The sequence below is a fragment of the Pristis pectinata genome, chromosome 15 (assembly GCF_009764475.1).
Source record: "Pristis pectinata isolate sPriPec2 chromosome 15, sPriPec2.1.pri, whole genome shotgun sequence".
Taxonomy (NCBI): domain Eukaryota; kingdom Metazoa; phylum Chordata; class Chondrichthyes; order Rhinopristiformes; family Pristidae; genus Pristis; species Pristis pectinata.
The window spans coordinates 5,217,993-5,240,693 of record NC_067419.1 but is presented as its reverse complement, the minus strand read 5'-3'; the positions used below and the strand labels follow the sequence as shown (position 1 = coordinate 5,240,693).

General features: G+C 43.5%; 1 protein-coding gene across 2 annotated transcripts in view; it reads right to left on the bottom strand.

The window, feature by feature from the left end:
• The window catches only part of ddx11 (DEAD/H (Asp-Glu-Ala-Asp/His) box helicase 11), a 59,550-nt gene that overhangs the window by 35,604 nt on the left and 1,245 nt on the right, over positions 1-22,701 (bottom strand). For both annotated transcript variants that reach the window (XM_052030140.1, XM_052030141.1), the window contains exons 2-9: positions 17,343-17,486; positions 15,641-15,886; positions 14,329-14,415; positions 13,468-13,622; positions 12,369-12,411; positions 7,311-7,418; positions 5,246-5,333; positions 3,001-3,212 (exon numbers count right to left, since the gene is read on the bottom strand). In XM_052030140.1, the coding sequence (XP_051886100.1) occupies positions 3,001-3,212; positions 5,246-5,333; positions 7,311-7,418; positions 12,369-12,411; positions 13,468-13,622; positions 14,329-14,415; positions 15,641-15,886; positions 17,343-17,483 (1,080 nt within the window). In that variant the 5' untranslated portion in view covers positions 17,484-17,486. The remainder of the gene's footprint in view (positions 1-3,000; positions 3,213-5,245; positions 5,334-7,310; positions 7,419-12,368; positions 12,412-13,467; positions 13,623-14,328; positions 14,416-15,640; positions 15,887-17,342; positions 17,487-22,701) is intronic.

Sequence of the window (22,701 nt, the reverse complement as noted above, 5' to 3'; positions counted from 1 at the left end):
CACAGAAGCGTGTTCCATTCGGTGTGACTCGAATCCTCAAGTCTATAGTTAAAGACCAGCTAAAACTGAGCCCACCATCCTGTGATGGGTCATGGATTGTAATTAGTGGGGGCTAGCTAATGTAATTTAAAGGAACAGCTATCATCCAATTCAATAATTAAAAATTTTGTCACTAAGCAACTCCCACTCATGGAGAGAGTAAAACAAATCTTGAATAACATCTTCAGATCTGGATTGAATTAAGGCATTCTAAGCTCATGCTTGCAAAATTCTAACATCTGGGATGAACTTAAATTAAGACAATTTGTTCCCCACACACTAGACAAGCAATAACCCAAAAACAGTCATTCTTAAAAAAAAATCTCTCCCACCAGCCAGTTACCAACTTCTCCAACCACTGTTAATATCATCAGAATCAGGTTTATTATCACTGACTTATATGTTGTTTTGCAGTAGCAGTACAGTGCAAAGACATAGAAATTACAAAAATATAATAGTGCAAAATAAAAGGAATAACAAGGTAGTGTTCATGGGTTCATGGACCGTTCAGAAATCTGACGGCTGAGGGGAAGAAGCTGTTCTGAAATCATTGTGCGTGGGTCTTCAGGCTCCTGTACCTCCTCCCTGATGGTAGTAATGAGAAGAGGGCATGTCCCGCATGACGAGGGTCCTTAGTGATGATGCCACCTTCCTGAGGCGCCTCTTGAAGAAGTCCTCGAAGGTGGGGATGGTTGTGCCCGTGACGGAGCTGGCTGAGTCTACAACCCTCTACAGCCCCTTGCGATCAGGTTCCACTGCCAGGTCGACCTTCGCTGGGAGATATGAATGACCATGGAAGTGCTACAGGTCCATCAGGGTTTGAAAAATCTGTTGCTGGTCAATACCTAGACACCCCTCCCCATCAGCAGGTGTACAAGCCCTCCCTTATGTTAAACACCAGTTGAAGGAAGCACTAAGGGTAGAATGCACTCAAGGCAGGGGACTTCAACAATCATCCCAAGCTTGGGAATGCTATTCAAGACTGAGCTGGAAAATCCTTCAGTATATGCCAGACATGACTCTGACAGGGGGTGAAGAACCAACGGGGAGGTGATCTATTTAACCTCATTCTCATCAACTCAACTGACTGCAGACAGGACGCACAGTAACAACTGCTCAATCCTCGAGGACAAACTTCTTTAACAAGAACACCATCAGTACGTTAAGTAAGATAAGAGTCTAAAACCAGACCTAGTGCACCTGAGATGGACATCCATAAGTTTATGTAAGAAAGACCAACAGTAGTTTCCAGAGTTTTCCACCAAATCCAGCTCCTTCATCAATGATATTTCTTCCATCAAAGGTCAAGAAGGTGACTACCCACTGCATTTTAATTTTTTTTTGTGCAGAAGGTGGGGCACCTCCAGCAAGGTTGACATTTATTGCCCATCTCATTAGCCACAAGGAGGTGCTGGCGAGCATTCTTCTTGAACTGCAGCAGTCCACATGGTGAAGTTCTGCCCGCTATGCTGTTGGAAAGGAATTCTACGATTTCAAATTCAAAGGTCAAAGTCGTGTTTATTGTCACATGCACAAGTACATGCATGCACAGGTGCAATGAAAAGTAGTAGCATCACAGGCACATAGCATCATATAAGCAGCATTCACAAGAAAAACATACATTAAACATAAATTACACAATTTTTACAAGAAAAAACATGATGAGAGGGAATCTTTGATGATGGATGTTGCCTTCCTGAGGCAGCACCTTCTGTATATACTAACAATGGTGAGGAGAGATGCACCCGTGACGTACTGGGCTGAGTCTACTACTCTCTGCAGCTTCTTATGCTCCTGTGCATTCGAATTGCCATACCAGACCATGATGCAACCAGTCAGGGTACTTTCAACAGTACTTCTGTAGAAATTTGTTAGAATGTTCAGTAACAAGCTGAACCTCCTAAGAAAGTAAAGATGCTGGCGCACCTTCCTTGTGATTGCATCCATATGCTGGGCCCAGGCCAGTGACAATGAAAGAATGGTGATATGCTTCCAAATCAGGATGGCGCATGATTTGGAAGGATATCTTCTGGTGGTGGATTTCCCCATGTGTAAATGGTGGTAACGTCAAGCAAGCGAAAGGTCATCAACTGAAACTTCTGTTTCTCTCTTCGCAAATGCTGCCCGACTCGTTGAGCATTCCCACCCTTTTCAATTTTCACTTCAGACTAACAACATCTGCAATTTTTTGCTTTTCTACATGTACACTGCCCTTGCTCTTTCAGGTGGTAGAGGTCAGAGATTTGGAAGGCGCTGATGGAGCAGCTTTTGTGAGTAGACACAGCGTGCTTTGTAAATGGTGCACACTGCAGCCGAAGTTCCCCAGCAGTGGAGGAATGCACATTTAGAGTGGTGGACACATGCCCTTTAAACAGGCTGCTTTGCCCTGGATGTTGCTGAACTCAAGGTGTTGCTGGAGTTACACTCAACTTGGCATGTGGAGAGTACACTATCATATCCTTGAACTGCCTGGTGAACAGTGGAAAGGCTTTGAGGAATCCAAAGGTGCAGTATTCACCCCAAGCTACCCACCAGCCTGTCCTTCTAGGCAGTGCTTAAACGTGGGTGATTCAGTTATGTTTCTGGTCAATTGCGATTACAGAATATTAATGATTTGGTGATGGTAATTGCTACAGAATAGCAAGAGTAGGTGTTCAGATTCTTTATTATTAAAAATGTTCTTGGTTAAACTTGTATGGCCTGAATTGTACCTATTATTAACCAACCCATGCCCCATGCTTAGATGTTTCCAAGGTCTTATTGCATGCATGCACAAACTTCTTCATTATCTGAGAAGCTGCAAATGATTTTACAATGTTCAATTTTATCAGCAAACATTCTCAACTCTGAGCGTACCATGGAGATAAGATCACTGATGAAGCAACTAAGATAAATGGGCCAAGGACACTGCCCTGAAGGACTTCTATGATGAGGTTGTTAACAAGCTGAACCTATCCTTACCTGTGCTGGTGGAATTGCATAGCGGCTGGCATAGTACGGACACGCCTTCATCTCCTTTCCCAGTGACACCAACTGTTCTATGTCCTTCACCTCCACCAGCAACTCATCGCGCAGGAACTGCATCTGCTCATGGCTGTAGAATGGGCAAGTCACTCGGCTCTTGCGCTTCCGTTTAGGCGTCTCCTCTGCATCCTCGCCGCCTTTTCTGTCAGCTAATACAGAAAGGTTATTGGAACAGCAGCTCTTTCCTCTAACCTGATCACTGTGTTCCCTGGGCAACGTTTTCAATGAAAATAAAACCCCTTCACACCCAGTTAGTAAAATGAACAATACATCAATCAGAATCACCTCTTTACATGAAATTAACTAGAGACTACATAATACTAAACAAGAAGCATTATCAAAATCCTGAACACCATGGAGAATAAGAGTTGACAGAAAAGACAGACACTTGTAACAGATTAGTTGTTTGTTAAAACTCTGTCGTTTATGGGAGATTGCATTGTGAAAATTAGAATCATGTTCTCATGTTCACTAGGTTTCAATATTTGAAAAATATTTTTATTGACTATGAAGCATTTTAGGACATCAACTTGCTTTCTATCTTAAATCCAACTGGGAATCTTGCTTTCGTGCAGAGGATTAACCACATCCTTCAATTAGATTAGTAAAGCTCTGCAACCTTTCTTATTATTTACTGTATGCGGTTGTTGCTGACAAGGCCAGCATTTATTGCTGAGCCTACTTAATCTTGTAATACTGCACAAAAAGGAAACTACAGATGTTTTCCCATTTCTGTTATGAGCAAGAGCATTGCTCAACAAAAATGCCAGGCCAAAGAACAGAGGCCATGGTTCAAATGCTGTGGCACATTGAGCTACCCTGTCACAGCAGCAAGTAGAGGCACTACAATTGGCCTCAAGTGCTCCAGGGTAAGACATGTTAATTAGGAAGACACAAGGGTTTTGATCTGAAACATTAACAATTCCTTTCCCCCTACAGATGCTGCTCAACCCACCGAGTTCCTCCAGCCTTTTATTTATTGCTGAATGTTAATTAGGGATTAAGTAATCCTTGCACTTTATTGTCTACCTGCAATGCACTTCCCTGTAGTTGTGACACTTTACTCTGTATTCTGTTATTGCTTTTACCCTGTACTACCTCAATGCACAGTGCAATGAGTTGATCTGTACGATCGGTATGCAAGTTTTTCACTGTACCTCAATACAAGTGACAATAATAAACCAATACCAATTAGGGACCCTGCACCCAATCCCTTCTGGTAAATGTCAGGTGACAACAAGATTAGGGCTGAATGTAATACTCTGCAGAGTGAGGGTGCCACCTCAAGTCTACCAATCACAGTACTAAAAGGACTGTTCTACTTTATAACTCAGAAGTAAAAGTCCTGTTCACCACCACCCCCCCCCCCCCCCCCCCCCCCCCCCCCCCCCCCCCCCGCAAGCCGAGACTTCTCTCAGAATTGTACATCTGTCAGGACAAAGATCAGCAAATTCAGCAACAATATTGCAACAACCACATTGCAGGGCAGCATCAGCAGCTCTGACATAAGGCCCAAACCACAAAATAAATGAATGTATTTTTTTCATCCTCAGGTAATGAGAAACCTGTTGTGAAGTACAACATACTGTTTTTACCTCAGATCTGCAACGCTCACAGGTCATTCTTCTCATCTTTCTCCTTAATAAGTATGGACTCTATTTGACTGAACATGCACAGATCCAGTGTTGAACAGAGCCACACAAGGTTGTATAGTCCCAGCACTGCCTGTCAGATTATCATCAGAACTAATGGGTTCAAATTACCAGAATACTGCAGGATGTAATGTGTTAGATGGACCGACCAATCATTCTGTGTTTAGCTCCTAGTTGCAGAAAATACAGATAAGGTCAAATTCATACAACTGCAAGTCCAACTCCCCTTGGCACTGTCTCATGGAAGAAAACTATTCAGCCATTTTGTCTTCAACACAATGACTCAGGTGATACAACTTGCCTCAGTCTGAAGCAATCTGAAAGATGTTAAGACTGCCAGAGACGGGGAAAAGATTTAACTAGGGAATGGAATAGGTTTTGAAAAGCCTGTCTCTGCTTAAAGTAATAATGCCACCTGGTCCAGTGATGCACCTTAGGTTGCTGATGGAAGGGGGGGGGGGGGGGGGGGGGGGTGCGTTAAAGGCGGCAGAAGGACTTGGCATAAATTCCACAAAGAGAAAAGTACTCACCGCGTTTGTTCTTCTGCATTTCCAGGCACCGATCGTTGATCAACTGGACTGACCTCAGGCACCTCACCTCCTCATTTACACACAGGTTCTTCAAAGCAATGGGAGGAAAATAGAAAAAGCAGCAAGCTCTTTTATCTGAATGCTATTCATCAACTTATACCATTAACAGGCGAGGCACAGGTGCTCGAATTAGTCAACATTCAACAAACAATATGACGAAGTCATGGCCAAGTTAAAGTCACTGAAGGAGGCTGTTTTCAGAAGGTCAGCTCAAGTAGATTTTTTGGCTGGGTTCCTGTAAACGTAGCTAATGTCATCTACCATTAGGACTGAAGGAGGGAACTAAGGACCTTGGGCTGAATCTTCTGGCCCATAGACCTTGTTTCCAGCTGGAAGGTGGCCAGGTTGGCAGCATGGTTGCCAACCATTAACTTGGCCACTTTCCTGCTTGCCAAAGCCGCACACCTGTCATGTCATTAGGAAGGTGGAACCCCCCGGATTTATGTTGGTGGCCAACCATCCACTGAGATGTTTTGGACAAATGAATGGATGACTGGCAAGGGACCTCTAGCTGAGTGAGATCCTGACCTTTCCCAGTCCCTGGCTCAGTCTAAGACTAGGCGGGTGAAGAAAGTTAATTTGGTGAAATGGCCAGTAACTGCCGGCTCAAAATGCTAACCAACAATTAGACTGGACAAAGAATTAAATGAAAGCAGACACCGGATCTAGTTCTTTAAAAGATATTTTACAGTTTCCCCCCCAAATTCACACTTTTCCCCAGATGACTGACATCACTAGTGATATTTCTTAGCTGTGTCTACCATCAAGAGCTTCCACGTTAAATCACCATTGAGAGGAAGGATACATGAGTGCTGATTATGTGACCGCACCCTCCCACACACAGAGATTACAAACGTTGAAGAAAATGCACTACAGTTCACTTGCCGAACACAGTCATGAGCAGTGCACACCATGGTCGCAACTTATGAATCAGTGACAGGCTAATGCCAAGTGAGGAGATCCGGCCACTTAGAGTCAGGTAGTTGATGAACTTCCAGGGAATGACTCTTCACTGGATTAAGGATTTCATCACAAAAAGATAGATACCTACCCCAGGGGCAGGCTTCCTACTACCTATTTTGCTTGCATGCAAATTTGCAGCTTACAAAGGCTTGTGTTATGCATGATTCAACTGTCCTGGTGAGGTACTGGAAGAATGCAGTCTCCCATGATTCACATCCCCGGGAAGAGTCAGCTCCATTGAAAGAGGTGCAAAACAAGAAATCTGAGCTATTTCTGATCTTGCATGCAGGTTCATCACATTCCCCTTTTCTGGATCCTCACCATGTGGCTCTTCTCCAACCAGGAAAGCTAAATTCCCAGTCAGAATGTGAATGCAGAAAGGTGGAATGAATGATCTTGAAGAACCTCATTCCCAACCTCCATTCCTGGAAACTGATGGCATGAGAAGAAACACAGCATAATTCCCTTCAGATATGTATTTTGATCAATTCCCCTGTTGATTAATTTTCCTGTTTCAAGTGCAATCAGCATTAAAATATACAAGTCAAGGTGGACAGTACCAGTTCAAACTCATTCTTTTCCATGATCTCAGTCATGGGGTCCCTTGGACACCCTTCTGCTGTTCCTGCTACAGTCCCTTGAGACTATGGCTTGGCATCACTGAGTCAAAACATTGGTGATTTATTCCAATTTCCCTGGTCCTCTCAAATGGAACCCAATTTTCTAGAAGTGAAATTCCAAAAGCAAAAGAACTTAGATGAAGGTGCATCTGATGGAGAAACAGAATAAGGACATTTGCACTGAACTATCAGTTCTGATGAAAGGTTGTCCAATTGAAATATTAAGTGTTTCTCAATCAACAACGTCACTCTAACTCTTCTGAACCTGCATTTTTGCCAGACATTATGTCTTATTAGTGGTAGAATTTCTCATTTGGCTAGACTGTAGTTGCATGATTCAATTCTTCTGTTAAAGGCACAACTAAATAAAACCATGGGGATACTAGACCCAACAGCATGGATCCGTCCTTTACATTACTTACCTGTCGAGACCCAAGTGACACCAGCCTGATCTCTTTACCAAATGGACTTTTCTTAACTTCATGTATGAACTGAGTGAGTTGGGAGTGTGTGCGGCTGCAGTAATAGATCTAGGAAGAGAAAAATTGCATGAGGTTAGCTCAGAAACAGCGGACATTCATATCCCTAACAATCTTGACGCTATTCACTGCCTGCCTCTTAGTTCACATCAGAATAATCCTGGCATTAACTCTGTTTGAAAAGGTGGGCTGTTCCCATGGTAGAGGAACCCAATTCCCTTTGCGATTAAAATACAACTGCTCCCAGAATGGTGTAGTAAAAAGCCCTGCAGGTTGAAGGATGCCTGGTCCCATTATAGCCTGTATCAAGTTAAATATTTCAGCAAGGAGGTTAGGGTACCACAGCTGGCATTTGGACCTCTTGAGTTTAGATGGATTAAGAAGTAAAACCTAGCAACTATCCTTGGTCACTGTCCAGTGACTACTGCTGGATATGAATGCCCTGTAATCATGGGAGTTCCTCTCCTTCAAACAATATACCTAGACTCGCATATATTTGGTGATCTTACCTTAGACTGTTTATATGGCTGGGAAAAAAAGCTTACATGGATGCTGCTGAGGCACTAACAATTGCTTCAGACTCCTGGTAACTGCTTTGTTCCGCATATTACAGTTCCATAGAACAGTACAGCACAATACAGGCCCTTCGGCTCACCATGTTGTGCCGCCCTTCAAACCACTCCTAAGACTATCTAACCCCATCCTCCCACATACCTTAAATTCCTCCATATGCTTATCTAACAATCTCTTGAACTTGACCAACATATCAGCCTCCACCACCACCCCAGGCAGCGCATTCCATGTACCAACCACTCTCTGGGTGAAAAACTTCCCTCTGACGTCTCCTTGAACTTCCCACCCATTACCTTAAAGCCATGCCCTCTTGTATTGAGCATTGGTGCCCTGGGAAAGAGGCGCTGGCTGTCCACTCTATCTATTCCTCTTAATATTTTGTATACCTCTATCATGTCTCCCCTCATCCTCCTTTTCTCCAATGAGTAAAGCCCTAGCTCCTTTAGTCTCTCCTCATAATCCACACTCTCTAATCCAGGCAGCATCCTGGTAAATCTCCTCTGCACCCTTTCCAATGCCTCCACATCCTTCCTATAATGAGGTGACCAGAACTGGACACAGTACTCCAAGTGTGGTCTAACCAGCGTTTTGTAAAGCTGCATCATTACTTCGCGGCTCTTAAACTCGATCCCACGACTTATGAAAGCTAACATCCCATAAGCTTTCTTAACTACCCTATCCACCTGTGAGGCAACTTTCAGTGATCTGTGGATATGAACCCCCAGATCCCTCTGCTCCTCTACACTGCCCAGAATCCTGCCATTTACCTTGTATTCCACCTTGGAGTTTGTCCTTCCAAAGTGTACTACCTCACACTTCTCCGGATTGAACTCCATCTGCCACTTCTCGGCCCAGCTCTGCATTCTATCAATGTCCCTCTACAAGTTTCAACAGCCCTCCACATTATCCAAAACACCACCGATCTTTGTGTCATCTGCTAACCCACCCTTCCACCCCCTCATCTAAGTCATTAATAAATATCACAACAAGTAGAGGTCCCAGAACAGATCCCTGTGGGACACCACTAGTCACAGCCCTCCAATCTGAATGCACTCCCTCCACCACAACCCTCTGCTTTCTATAGGCAAGCCAATTCTGAATGCACACGGCCAGACCTCTCTGGATCCCTTGGCCTCTGACCTTCTGAAGAAGGCTACCATGTGGAACCTTGTCAAAAGCCTTACTAAAATCCATGTAGACTACATCTACTGCACTACCCTCATCAATCTGCCTGATCACCTCCTCAAAGAACCCTATCAGGCTAGTGAGGCAAGATCTTCCCTTCACAAATCCATGCTGGCTGTCCCTAATCAGTCCATGATTCTCTAAATGATCATAGATCCTATCTCTTAGAGTCCTTTCTAACAGCTTGCCCACCACAGACATAAGGCTCACTGGTCTGTAATTCCCTGGACTATCCCTACTACCTTTTTTGAAAAAGGGGACAACATTTGCCACCCTCCCATCCTCGGGTACCATCCCCGTGGACAATGAGGACTCAAAGATCCTAGCCAACGGTTCAGCAATCTCCTCCCTCGCCTCACGAAGCAGCCTGGGGAATATTCCGTCAGGCCCCGGGGACTTCCTCTATTTTTTGTGCCCTCATTCGTCTATTAGGTAGACCTGGACAATTTTGATCTCCACCCTACCACAGACATTCCCTTTGTGGTCTCCATACCACCCCCATCCCACCCCCACAACTTAAAACCTGCTTTCTCACTTCTCCTGCTCTGATGAAAGGTCATTGACTTGACATGTTAACTCAGATGGAAGGAGGGGCGGAGTCAAGGGTTTTGAAGAACATTTCTTGTTGTTGATATGGATATTGGAAGTGCAATAGTGACTGGTGCCAGTGTTGTAACCAGAGGTGGGGAAGGACAAGTGGGGCTTGTGGTGGTCAGGGCAGCAATGAGAGAAGTGGTGGGGATGGGGGGGGAGGTGTGGGGGACGAAATAAAGAATCAATGTTTGGAGGATCAGAGGGTGACTGGGGATAGTGGAGAATAGAACGACGAGTGTTAAGCAAAATACTTTTATTAGACTGGGGTTTCAATCTGCATGCTATCAGAAAACCCTCTTTGTCCCGGGAGCAAATTAATGATGGCTAATTCCAGACAACTTAATCTGTTCCTACAGCATCTAAAAGCATTGCCCAGGGAATGTCAATTGTGCTATCCTTGTCCTCCAGCATAGCATATAGTCACACTGGAGTGGAGGGATGACACGTATCAGGGGAACAGTCAAATTTCCAGAGTGAAGGGAAACGCCTAGAAATGGTTGTTAACATGTTTCACTTGGAGTGAGGAGTTGGGGGTTGGGGGGGAACGGGGGAAAAGAGCAATTAAAATGGTTATTACTGAATATCTAGAGCCTAACTGTAATATCACAACTGACCAGATCCAAGTCCAGTTCCATTGTTTAACCTCCAATATCATCCTCCTCCTATCTAGTCACCTTCCTCTATTACCTTACCCTAGAGGGCATTCTGCACATTATGTCCAACAGTGCTTTATGTGTGAACTCAGACTGTATGGAGGCTGCAATGTTTTCTCATCCATTGCCATTCATCAGCATAATGATCAGGATCTGGAACCCTTGCTAACATTACTCCTCCTTACACTGGGTTTTAAACTACTGGAGCCTGGGGTTATACTGTGTTTGCGGCTCCTAGGAAGATTAATCACGGCACGAATATCAATAATAAGCAACAATTAAAATCCTAAAACACACAGATTTTAACAAATATGACAGACAACTGTTACAATCATTCACTACATGTACCGAAATGGCTCTTTTCAAAGTCAACAAAAGTACATGCTTGTCAGGAAGGTAACCTATTCCTTCATATCTGTATTAACTTGCTAGTACTCTTTGACACTTTATCTAGCCGCTAGGGACCACACTTGTTTGCTTCCACTCCAATTATCCAGTAGCAAGCAGAAAAACCTGAAACAGTTTCACTTCCCAATCCCACCCACCACCTTCCACCTTCCTTCAAGAATCTCATGTTCTACCCTCTCCCATTCCTGTGTCCTATGTTTCCCCCATCAACACCCAAAAAAACCACACACAGTATCAGTATTCACCCAATCCTGCTTCCAACACCACATCTCTTTAAAACTCCCTGCTCTCTCACAATTATCATCCTTCTTGGGCAATATGCAATATTGGACAAACAGAAAAGTTTCCCAACTAAATATTGGGAAGATGAAAGCCATTGTCTGTAGTCATCAGTGTAGACTCTGTACAGTAGACACTAATTCCATTTTCGGTCCCACTGGGAACTGTTTGAATATGAACCAAATCATTTGCAACTTTAAGTGTCATATTCGATCATCAGATGAACTTTGGACCATATCTGCACCATCACCAAGTTGCACTTCCATCGCTATTACATCAACCCACTCTGCCCTGCCTCAGCTCATCTGTTACTGAAATCCTCCTCCCTGTTTTTGTTACCTCTAGACTTGTCTGCTCCTATGCACTCCTGGTTGGCCTCCCTTATTCTACCTTCCATGAACTACAGGACAACAGAATTCTTAAGCTGCTGGCCCATTGGCACAGGAGGTATTGCTGCCGTCTTAGAGCTCAAGAGATCCAGGTTCAGGTCTGTGTAGACTTTGCCTGTTCTCTCCACGGCCATGTAGGTTCCCCTGGGGTGCCTCCCCCAAGTCCAAAGGCACGCTGATAGATTAATTGCCTACTGAAAATTACTTCTAGCATAGGTGGGTGGCAGGAAAGTTGGGGGGAGTTGATAGGTATGTGAGAATAGCTTCTAGGGAGACATGAGGGGGATACAGTAGTGGTGGGTTGGCTCTAAGAGCTGGCATTGAATTGATGGGCTGAATGGCCTCTGTGTTCAAAGGAAAAATGAGAGTTCCCCATGTCCAAGTTCTATTCTTGCTGAACAATATTGATATGGTTTAAGCAATGCCTCAACTTTAAGAGGATAACTTACAATTGCAAATCCCACGATGACCATCTCCCCTCACAGTCACTGAGAACCTCCAACCGCACAAATCTGCCCAATTTACATTTCTCATTTTTGGTCTTCTGAGCATGTGAATTCAATCATCGCTGGCAGCCGTGCTATCAGTGTTGGGATTTCCTCCCTAAACCCTCCCTCTATGATTTCTTCCTTTAAGATGCTCCACAAAACCTCTCCTAAGGCAGCTCGGTGTAAAAGTCTGTTTGGCAACGTGCCAGGTGCAACTCCGCAAGCTACTAAAAAGGTGTTATATTTGTTAATCAAAGATTAACCAGTAAAGAAAGAGGTTAGTTCACTAACAGCAGCAGCAACTTATTATTTGGCTTCAAATCAATCACTGGGATTTGATATGGGCCTCTAGTACGAAAGGCCCCTTTTGATGATGTACATCGGGCACAAATCACTAAAATAAGTGGAGTAGGCAATGTCTGTCCTCCAAACCTTAGTCACATGTTCTTCCTCCAAATCATCCTCGTCAGACAGGCTGAAAAAAAATGAAAAAGGGAAGAACCAGCCATAAAACATCATAAAAACATATACTGTGCAACACAGCAGGGATCAACTTTCCGCAGGTTTTATATGTAATTCTTCAATGGACAGAGTAGTCCAAGGCCTATATAATTTACTCCATACTTTGCTTAGTAAGGTCCAGGGAGACTAGAAGACCACCCAGACTTTCCTCAGTGACCAGTTTCTCGCAAATGGAGGTCAACTTGCTCACGTCCAACACTTGTGAAACAACCACTCTCTCTGTACCATTGGACAGAAATCAAGAGCAGGAGGATGGGCTCGTTATTCTTTTTTATAGTCTACTGGCATCAAGGTCAGTTGCAGTTCCAGTCGCCAGCCTGGCCGAGATTAGCTAGTTGGCCAAGAAATGCAATAACCATGTCGAAAGTCAGTTGTCTTTCCCACTGGGGAAAGCTGAGAAGTGTAAAAGTTCAGGTAGGTAATTATGAGCTATATTGTTGCTATCATCATATTCTGGTCACTCAAGTTCTCAAACACTGTGACAATAGGAACTCAACAATACTACCCCAAGGACCTAGAACCAAAAATCTCCCCAGCAACAGAATGTTCAGTGTTGGCTGACGTTTAATTGCTAATACTCCCTCCTTTGAAACAAAAGGTTGTGGGTTCAACTGCTCCCCAAGAGATGTGGGAGATTTCCATACAGATCATGGCCTTTCTGAGAGACTGCTGCTCTATCGGAAACAGCACCTTTCTGAAGAGTTGTTAAATTGAATCTCATGTACTCTGAGATGGATATAAAAGATCTCCCATTCAAGGACAAGCAGTGTCATCCCTAGTACTCTGGCCAACACATTTCCCTCACTAAGATGATGTAATCGTTATCAGATTAGCAGGGTCTTGTTTTGTACACAAGCAGGCAGATTTCACTACAGTACAACAGCAACAAAACTTCAGAAGTACTTCATCAGCTACAAAACACTTCACAGTGCATTGGTCATGAAAGGAACTATTTAATGCAAGTTTTCTTTTCCATTATCACAGAGATGACGCTAGGACTTTCACCTACCCCGAATCCTTTGATTTCTTTTCATCATCACTGTCATAATCTGCCAGAATGAAGCCCTCATCCTCCTTGTCCAGAGCATCAGCGTTCGACACCTGTTCAGGAGTCACCACTTCTTTGCTCATCTGAATGAGGCGTTCTGTGTCATCAGCATCTCTCTGGGGCCAAGCACAAGTTAGATGAAGAGCATTCCAGCAATGACTAGCTGGTGGAACATACATTATTTTACAGTACAGAGAAAATGTTAGATGCAGTGAGTAGATAAATGGCTCTCAGGAGAAAAGCAAAACATTTCAGTTTTTTAACGAGCATTGGGAGGGATGTAGGAAGCCTTGGATCAGATGGCCTCACTTGAACATCAACCTTGAATGATGTCTGCTCTTTGGAACAAGGAATATCATTTTATTATTTTCTTTTAACAAACAGATGTCTCTTCTACCTGCACCTCAAGCACTGCACCACCTTGGCGCCGATGTACAGAGAAATGGTCGGAAGGACACACAAGACAATAGTTGTTTTGCTGAGCAGGGGCAGAAGAAATTATACAACTAATTGTCTGTTGAGGATATTGAACACAAAAAATTAAATGATGCTTAACAGACACCGGACAATGTGAAAGGCTTTCTTTAAATATTTCTTTACTCTACACAAAGACTTGTGAGCAGTGGAAATGGGTTTACACGACATGTGGTAATGAACATTGCACTGAAATAACTGAAGGAAAAAGTAGGATGGTGCAACGAGTAGACCAGACAAACCCCATTTATGAGCAAAATTGCAACAAAAATAAAATCTCAATTGTTATTTCTTGTCTGTACAAACCCTAACACATTCCTCGACATCTATAGTTTATAGAATGCCTACCTTGCGTTTCAAAGCATATTTAAGCTGCACATTGTTACGCATTTGCTCCAATCGTTCCTCCCTTTTCTTTCTTCTTAATTCTTCATCCTACAAATAAGTATGTAGTTTAGAAATATTCCCATAGTTTACAAGCTCTATGGGTGGAGTAATTTTATTTCTTTGTATGTCTGACATCTCTGATGAGAAGCCCAAATACTTCGAGATTGTTACCGATATTGCAGTTAAATTTCAGATTGTGTGGACTTCCAGACGTGTTAAACAGTCAGGGATCCACTACACTGAGGGAAACGAGAGCACAGAGTAGAAAAACTTCACTCTTTAGTCATAGGTTTTTTCATTTAACATTAGCCAAAACGGGATTTTCACCACCTCCAGACCTTAATAAGGAGCCACTGAGGGACAGTCAGTGAACTTGCAGCACTTTCTTTCCACCAAGTCACTCCATTGATGCAAAAGCAGAAAATGCTGAAAAAACTCAGCACTTTCTTGACAATCTTTCACCATCGTCTCCTTGCCTTCTCTCCACCATCATTCCTCTCGCGATTCAGTGACCCCGTTCATCATTCAACCTTGCCCCATTGTTGGCTAATGATTCCAATGTGTAATTATCAGCTTCTTCTGAATGATCCCAATGCCACAGACTTTGATTTCAATGGCCTTTAATGAAGCTCTGAATCTCTAGCTCTTTCTATCCCTGCAAAAGAGTTTACCTTTGTTAAAGCAGCAACTATATTAATCTTTAATGGGTTCTTCATCTATTTTATCCAATACACAGTTCCCAATTATATGGCACGCATCAGGACTCAATAATATCAGATAACCAGCCATTTCCAGCCTTGTATTTCACATTCCAGCATTCATGTTTCTCTCTTCTTCCTCTTAGTAAACTCAGTCTCCATTTATCTTCTACTACATTTTCCCCAGACATGCTTCTGCTATTATCTAGCCCTTACCATCCTCATTCAGCAGGCGCCACCACCACTTGTGTCATTCAGTCTCATCTGGTCTTCACACTGCCATAGAATTCCTCTTTTGTTCTTACTGACCCTCCTTTTCTCTGCAATCTTTTCAAAGAGAAGCTTGCACACCTAAAAATTTAACTCAAATTCCCAATCACAGATGCCGTCTGACCTGCTAAGTATTTTCAGCGTTTTCCATTTTTATTTCAGACTCCTGTGCACACCACTCAAACCTTCAGACAGCTCCTCTATTTGGAGAGTTAGGTCAATAAAGCTAGGAAGTCCAAATGGTATGGATCACAATAGCATACAAGGGATCATAAATGCCATCTTAAATCTTTTCTGAAACTGACCTTCAATTTATCAACCAGGTCACGTTCAGCCTTCTTCTGCACAAATTCAGTGATCCAGTCCAATTCACCCCCCGGGGCCTTGGCTTCTGATTCCTTGGTGCTAAAGTCGGAGGAATTCTGGAGATCCTGGGACTGCCATTGCTGTGGAAGTCTATCTTCCAAAAGCTGGGCTGCTTCCAGTTTTTTTTTCTCTTCAAAGTCTTTGAGCCAAGTGAGCGCTCCACAGATGAGACTGAGTGACTTCCCCTGGAGAAGAAAGGCAGCCATATTTAGTACAGCAGAAGGAATGATAAATAAATAAATCAATAAAGAAAAACAATGGCTGGAATTTACTGGCAGCACCTACCGTGCTTCTACCCAGCTGGTCCTGTGTACAGAAAAATTAATATTGTTTTGTTTAAAGTGGAACACTTCAGCAACAGAATGATTATTTCTGTATGAAACAATTTAATGTGGTTAAATATTATGAGATATATCTTCTCACAAGACAGTCCTTCAGGATCGATGATGATGATTCCACTCCATTTGTGTGGCTTCCAAGGTGACTGATGAGGCCAATGTGGGAACCATGCTCTTCCACAAATGGAGGCAGAGGTGCCTGACAGAGCGTGGTGTGTTCCTTCTGCCATTTACACACAGCTTTTGTATGATCCCAATGCACAGGCTTGAAAGTCTCAATGCCACTGAAACGCTTCTTCTGCAGTTTGAGCACTCATGGGCCAGGGATTCCCGAGTCATTGGGGATGTTGCATTTTTTCCAGGGAAGCTTTGAACACGTCTTTTTCTTCCCATGAGAGCTCAGAATGCTTCAGGTGTCTAGCATCAGTCATGCAAATGACGGATTTCAACCCAAAACGTCGACAATTCCTTCCCCCCACTGCTCCCCCCCCAGACGTTTCCTGACCTGCTGAGCTCCTCCAGCAGATTGTTTGTTGCTCCAGATTCCAGAATCTGCAGGGTCCGTGTCCCCATGCAAACGACATGGCTAACCCAACAAATGACCGAGTGCAAGGAAAATATATCAATAAATCTCTCCTCTATGTCTTTCCCCCTGACAAAACTGTACCTCCTGTTGTCATTTTATTATATTTTCAATCTCAGCTCTTTCTCACTATAAATCATATACACCCTCATGTATACAGGCAGTCCTTAAGTTGCAACAGGGGTTCGGTTCCTGAGAATGATTTGTGACCCGAAATGATTGGAAGTTGGAAATGAACAAAAACAGTGTGTTTGAGAGGATCACAGCTGCGATGGGAGAGAGATCAGCAGCAGCCAGCCAGCCTCACTGAATCAGTGAGCGAGTCTGCTCAGTGCTCCTAGCTCTGCTCAGCTTGGCTCTGGGTGGGTGTGGGGAAAGGGCAGAAAAGGTACACAGAAATGCCCTGTTCCCACCCAGCAGAAGATTCCCACAGCAGCCAGTGAATCTGTCCTGCCGGTCTCCCAAACACTCGCTCATATGTACGGGGTGTCCATAAGTCAGGTGTTCGTAACTCAGGGAGGACCTGTAAGTGGAAACTTACTACCAATTATTCTCCTGCGGAGAGTCTGGTCACTACAACGTATGGAGCCTTATTCTGAAGAAGTTGGCAACTGTGTTACCCACTCGATTGGCTGAAAGTGCTCTAGGATATCCCAAGTTTGAGAGATCAGCTATATAAATGCAAGCTCTTCCTTCTTTTCTTTTAATATTAAAACTTACTGTCCCGGTGGGACTCTCAAATATCCCAATCTTCCCTTCTTCAAGCACATTGTAAAGCGCAGTCATGAATTCCTCCTGGATGGAGTAGGGTTTGAAAGGGAACAGGAACCTTGAGGAAGTGTGGCCTGTCTCCTCAGCCATAACCTGCAAAAACACAGGGACAAAAACAGAGACCATAAGTAATCACTGAATAAAACTAGTCTAAACTTGGTGTGGTCAGAGTACTTTAATAAATTTAGTGATTTAGTCCAGCACTTAGAAATGAAAACCTGTAAATTCTCAAATGTTTTTCCAGAAAGATAATCCACCACTCAACTCAGTCAAACCTACGTGGTCTCAGGTCTACTATGAACAGTCTACTGAGCGAGTGTTTCTTTTGAAGGTTGGGAATTGCCAAGATAAGGTGCCTCTTCTTACGCTTCACTGAAATGGTGGAAGACACCAGAAGTCAGAAATGGGAGAAGGTTGGAGAATTAAAGTAACAGGTGAAGGAATGCTCAGGGCTCTGCAGCCTCAACACTCAATTAAATAATTTCACATAACAAATCATTCCGGTTGTTTCTCATATTTCCAGTATTCTATTTTTTCCTCTCTTTCTACTCTTCTGGCATTTCAGATTTCATTCAGCCTATATTTTCTTATAAGGTAGAAGGTGACCATTCACCCCATCAGGTCTATGCCAGCTCTCAGAGAAATCTCACCAATAGCACTCCCCCTCCAATTTCCCTGCAATCCATTCTCTCTCACATTCCCATCAACTCCCCCACTCTCCTGCCTCCCAACCACACCAGGGGTAACTTACAGTAGTCAAATAGCCTGCCACTCTTTAAGACGTGGAAGAAAACCAGAACACCTGAAGGGAAACTCGTGCAGTTAAGGAAAAGATGCAAACTCTCCAACTTCTACAAATCAGCACCATATCACAGACCTTCCCTTTTGCTTTTTTTTCCATCCTTATTTTCTTCTTCCAACATTAAAATTATTTCTAACTTTTCCCAGTTCTGATGAAACACTAATGATTTCTCTCATCAGGTGCTGCCTGGCCTGCTGAGTTTTTCCAGCGTTTTCTGTTTCTATTTTTAAAATATTAAGTCAGTTCTCTCTCAACAGATGCTGCCTGGCCTGCCAAGCATTTCCAGGAATTTCTGTTTTTAGATCAGGCTTCCAGCACATGCAGTATTTGCTTTTAGATGAATTCAAGAGAAACAAAGCACATGTAAGGTTTAGGAAGCTAAAGTCAGACAGGGCCCTTGAAGAATATAAAGCAGGAATGATGAAGCAGGAGATAAGGAGGGCCAAAATGTCATGAAATGTCCTTGGCAAGTAGGAGGATAACTATAGAGAGGGTAGGACCACTCAAGGATAAAGGAGGGAATTTAAGCTCAGTGTCAGAGGATGTGAGCGAGGTACTAAACGAGTAATTTGAGTCAGTATTCACCAAGGAGAAGGACTTGGAGGATGGTGAAAGCATGCTAATGTGCTCGGGCATTTTGAGATCAAGGAGGTGGTGGTGCTGGGTCTCTTGAAGAACATTAAGGTGGATAAGTCCCCAGGGCCTGATGGGATACACCCAAGTTATTGAGAGGGGCAAGAGAAGAGATTGCTGGGGTTGTGATGAAGATTCTGGTATTTTCACTAGCAACAGGAGAGGTCCTGGAGGACTGGAGAGTAGCCAATGATGTTCCTTTGTTCAAAAAGGGAAATAGGGATAATCCAGGAAATTATAGGCCAGTGATTCTCACATTAGTGGTAGGGAAGCTATTGGAGAGGATTCTTACGGCTAGGATTTACACGCATTTGGAAAAGCATGTCCTGATTAGGGGCAGTCAGCATGGCTTTAGAACCATAGAACACTACAGCACAGAAAACAGGCCATTCAGCCCTTCTAGTCTGTGCCGAAACTTTATTCCGCTAGTCCCATTTACCTGCACCCAGTCCATAACCCTCCAGACCTCTCCCGTCCATGTATCTATCCAATTTATTCTTAAAACTTAAGAGTGAGCCCGCATTTACCATGTCAGATGGCAGCTCGTTCCACACTCCCATCACTCTTTGATTGAAGAAGTTCCCCCTAATGTTCCCCCTAAACCTTTCCCCTTTCACCCTAAAGCCATGTCCTCTCGTACTTATCTCTCCTAATCTAGGTGGAAAGAGCCTACTCACATTAACTCTGTCTATGCTCCTCATAATCTTGTAAACCTCTATCAAATCTCCCCTCATTCTTCTGCGCTCCAAAGAATAAAGTCCTAACCTGTTCAATCTTTCCCTATAACTCAACTCCTGAAGACCCAGCAACATTCTAGTAAATCTTCTCTGCACTCTTTCAATCTTACTGATATCCTTCCTATAGTTAGGTGACCAGAACTGCATGCAATACTCCAAATTTGGCCTCACCAATGACTTATACAACCTCACCATAACATCCCAACTCCTATACTCAATACTTTGATTTATGAATGCCAGGATGCCAAAAGCCTTCTTTACAACCCTGTCCACCTGTGACACCACTTTCAGGGAATTATGTATCTGAACTCCCAGATCCCTTTGTTCCTCCGCACTCCTCAGTGCCCTACCATTTACTGTGTTTGTCCTACCTTGATTTGTCCTTCCAAAGTGCAACCTCTCACACTTGTCTGCATTAAATTCCATCTGCCATTTTCTGACCCATTTTTCCAGTTGGTCCAGATCCCTTTGCAAGCTTTGAAAGCCTTGAAAGCCTTCCTCGCTGTCCACAATGCCTCCAACCTTAGTGTCATCAGCAAACTTGCTGCTCCAATTTACCAGATTATCATCTAGATCATTCATATAGACAACAAACAACAATGGCCCCAGCACAGATCCCTGAGGCACACCACTAGTCACAGGCCTCCAGTCTGAGAAACAATCATCCACTACCACTGTCTGTCTTCTCCCACACAGCCAATTTCGAATCCAGTTTACAACCTCTCCATGGATACCTAGTGACTGAACCTTCTGAACTAACCTTCCATGTGGGACCTTGTCAAAGGCCTTACTAAAGTCCACGTAGACAACATCCACAGCCTTTCCTTCATCTACTTTCTTGGTAACCTCCTCAAAAAAACTCTACAAGATTCGTTAAATATGATCTACCATGCACTAGGCCATGCTGACTATCCTTAATCAGTCCTTGGCTGTCCAAATACTTGTATATCCGATCTCTCAGAACACCTTCCAATAACTTACCTACTACTGATATCAGGCTCACCGGCCTGTAATTACCTGGTTTACTTTTGGAGCCTTTTTTAAACAACGGAACAACATGAGCTACCCTCCAGTCCTCCAGTACCGCACCCGTGGCTAAGGACACTTTAAATATACCTACCAGGGCCCCTGCAATTTCCACACTAGTCTCTCTCAAGGTCCGAGGAAATATCTTGCCAGGCCTGGAGGATTTATCTACCTTTATTCGCTGTAAGGCAGCAAGCATCTCCTCCTCTTTAATCTCTATATGTTCCATGACACTACTGCTTGTTTCCCTTCCTTCCATATACACTATGCCAGTTTCCTGAGTAAATACTGATGCTTTGTGCGGGGACGTCTGGTCTTACAAAGTTTGAGTCTTCTGAGCAAGTGACGAGGTGACTGATGGGGGTAGGGCAGTAGGTGTTGCCTACATGGACTTTAGTAAGGCATTTGACAATGTCCCTCATGGTAGGCTGATCCAGAAGGTTAAGATGCATGGTAAATTGATAATTTGGATTCAGAATTGGCTTGTCCATAAAAGACAGAAGGTAGTGGCGGAAAGGTGTTATTCTGGCTGGAGGTCTGTGACCACTGACGTTCTGTAGGGATCAGTGCCGGGGCCTCAGTTGTTTGTGATATATATAAATGACTTGGGTGAAAATGTAGATGAGTGGGTAATTAAGTTTGCAGACAACACAAAGATTGGTTGCATTGTTGAAGTGAAGAAGGTTGTAAAAGGATACTACAGGAGATAGATCAGTTGCAGATATGGGCAGATGGTTTTTAATCCAGGCAAGTGTCAGGCGTTTCACTTTTGGAAGTCAAATGTAAGGGGAAAGTATACAGTTATTGGCAGGACCCTTAGCAATATTAATGCACAGAGGGATCTTGGGGTCCAAGTTCATAGCTCCCAGAAAGTGAGCACACAAGTAGATAGGCTGGTAAAGAAGGCGTAAGATATACTTGCCTTCATTGGTCGGGGCATTGATTACAAGATTAAGGAAGTCATGCTGCAGCTATACAAAACTTTGGTTCAGCCTCACTGTGTGCAATTCTGGTCGCCCTACGGGAAGGATGTATTGGCTTTGGAAAGGGTACAGAACAGGTTTACCAGGAAGCTGCCTGGATTAGAGAGTATCAGCTATAAAGGAGATGTTGGACAAATTTGGGATGTTTTCTCTGGAGCATCAGAGGGTGAGAGGACACCTGAGAAGTTTATAAAAATTATGAGAGGCATTGATAGGGTAGACAGTCGGAGTATTTTTCCCAGGGTAGAAATGTCAAATACTAGAGGACATGCATTTAAAGCGAGAGGGGGAAAAGTTTAAAGGAGCTGTGTGGGGCAAGTTTTTTAAAAAAAATATATACACAGAGTGGTAGATGCCTGGAACAGGCTGCCAGGGGTATCGGTAGAAGCAGATACAGTGCGTGCTTAAGAGACTTTTAGATAAACACATGAGTATACAGGGAATGGAGTGATATGGATCATGTGTAGGCAAAAGAGATTTGGTTTAATTTGGCATCGTGTTCAACACAGACATCATAAGCTGAGGGGCCTGTTCCTGTGCTGTACTGTTCTATAATTCATATGGTTCATTTTTTTCCACCAACTCTCCTGAACACCTTCCTGCCTACAAATTGATTTGGGCAACCTGCCATTTTACAAATTTGACAGTTTATTTCCCTTCTGCTTACACACACAATCAGTTTTTCCTTTTCTCATGAGATGGAAAGCACAGACTTTCCCGCTATTAACTTCAATGTGCCGATTTTACATAGTTTCCACGACTTGCAATCACAGAAAAACAAAACTGTAGGTGACAAAAATCTGAAATAAAAAACAGAGAATGCTGTGGAGAAACAATGTTGTAGTTTCTGTTTGAAAGAGAACACATTTCTGCAGCTGGCACTTCAACAATTTGGCACAGCCACCCTTTTCTGCCTGATATGTTATTTGGATGATTTTACATTATGCCTTTGACTTATAATGACCTCCGAATTGGCAAAGCAAGATCCTCAGCTGTAAAATAATTGCGACAGACCAGAATTAAGGAACCCCATTATCACCTTTACAGGCAATAAGAGACCACTGCAACTCAGAGCAGATCCCACCCCTCTGCAGGCCACACCAAAACCCTTGCAGCAGATCCCACCC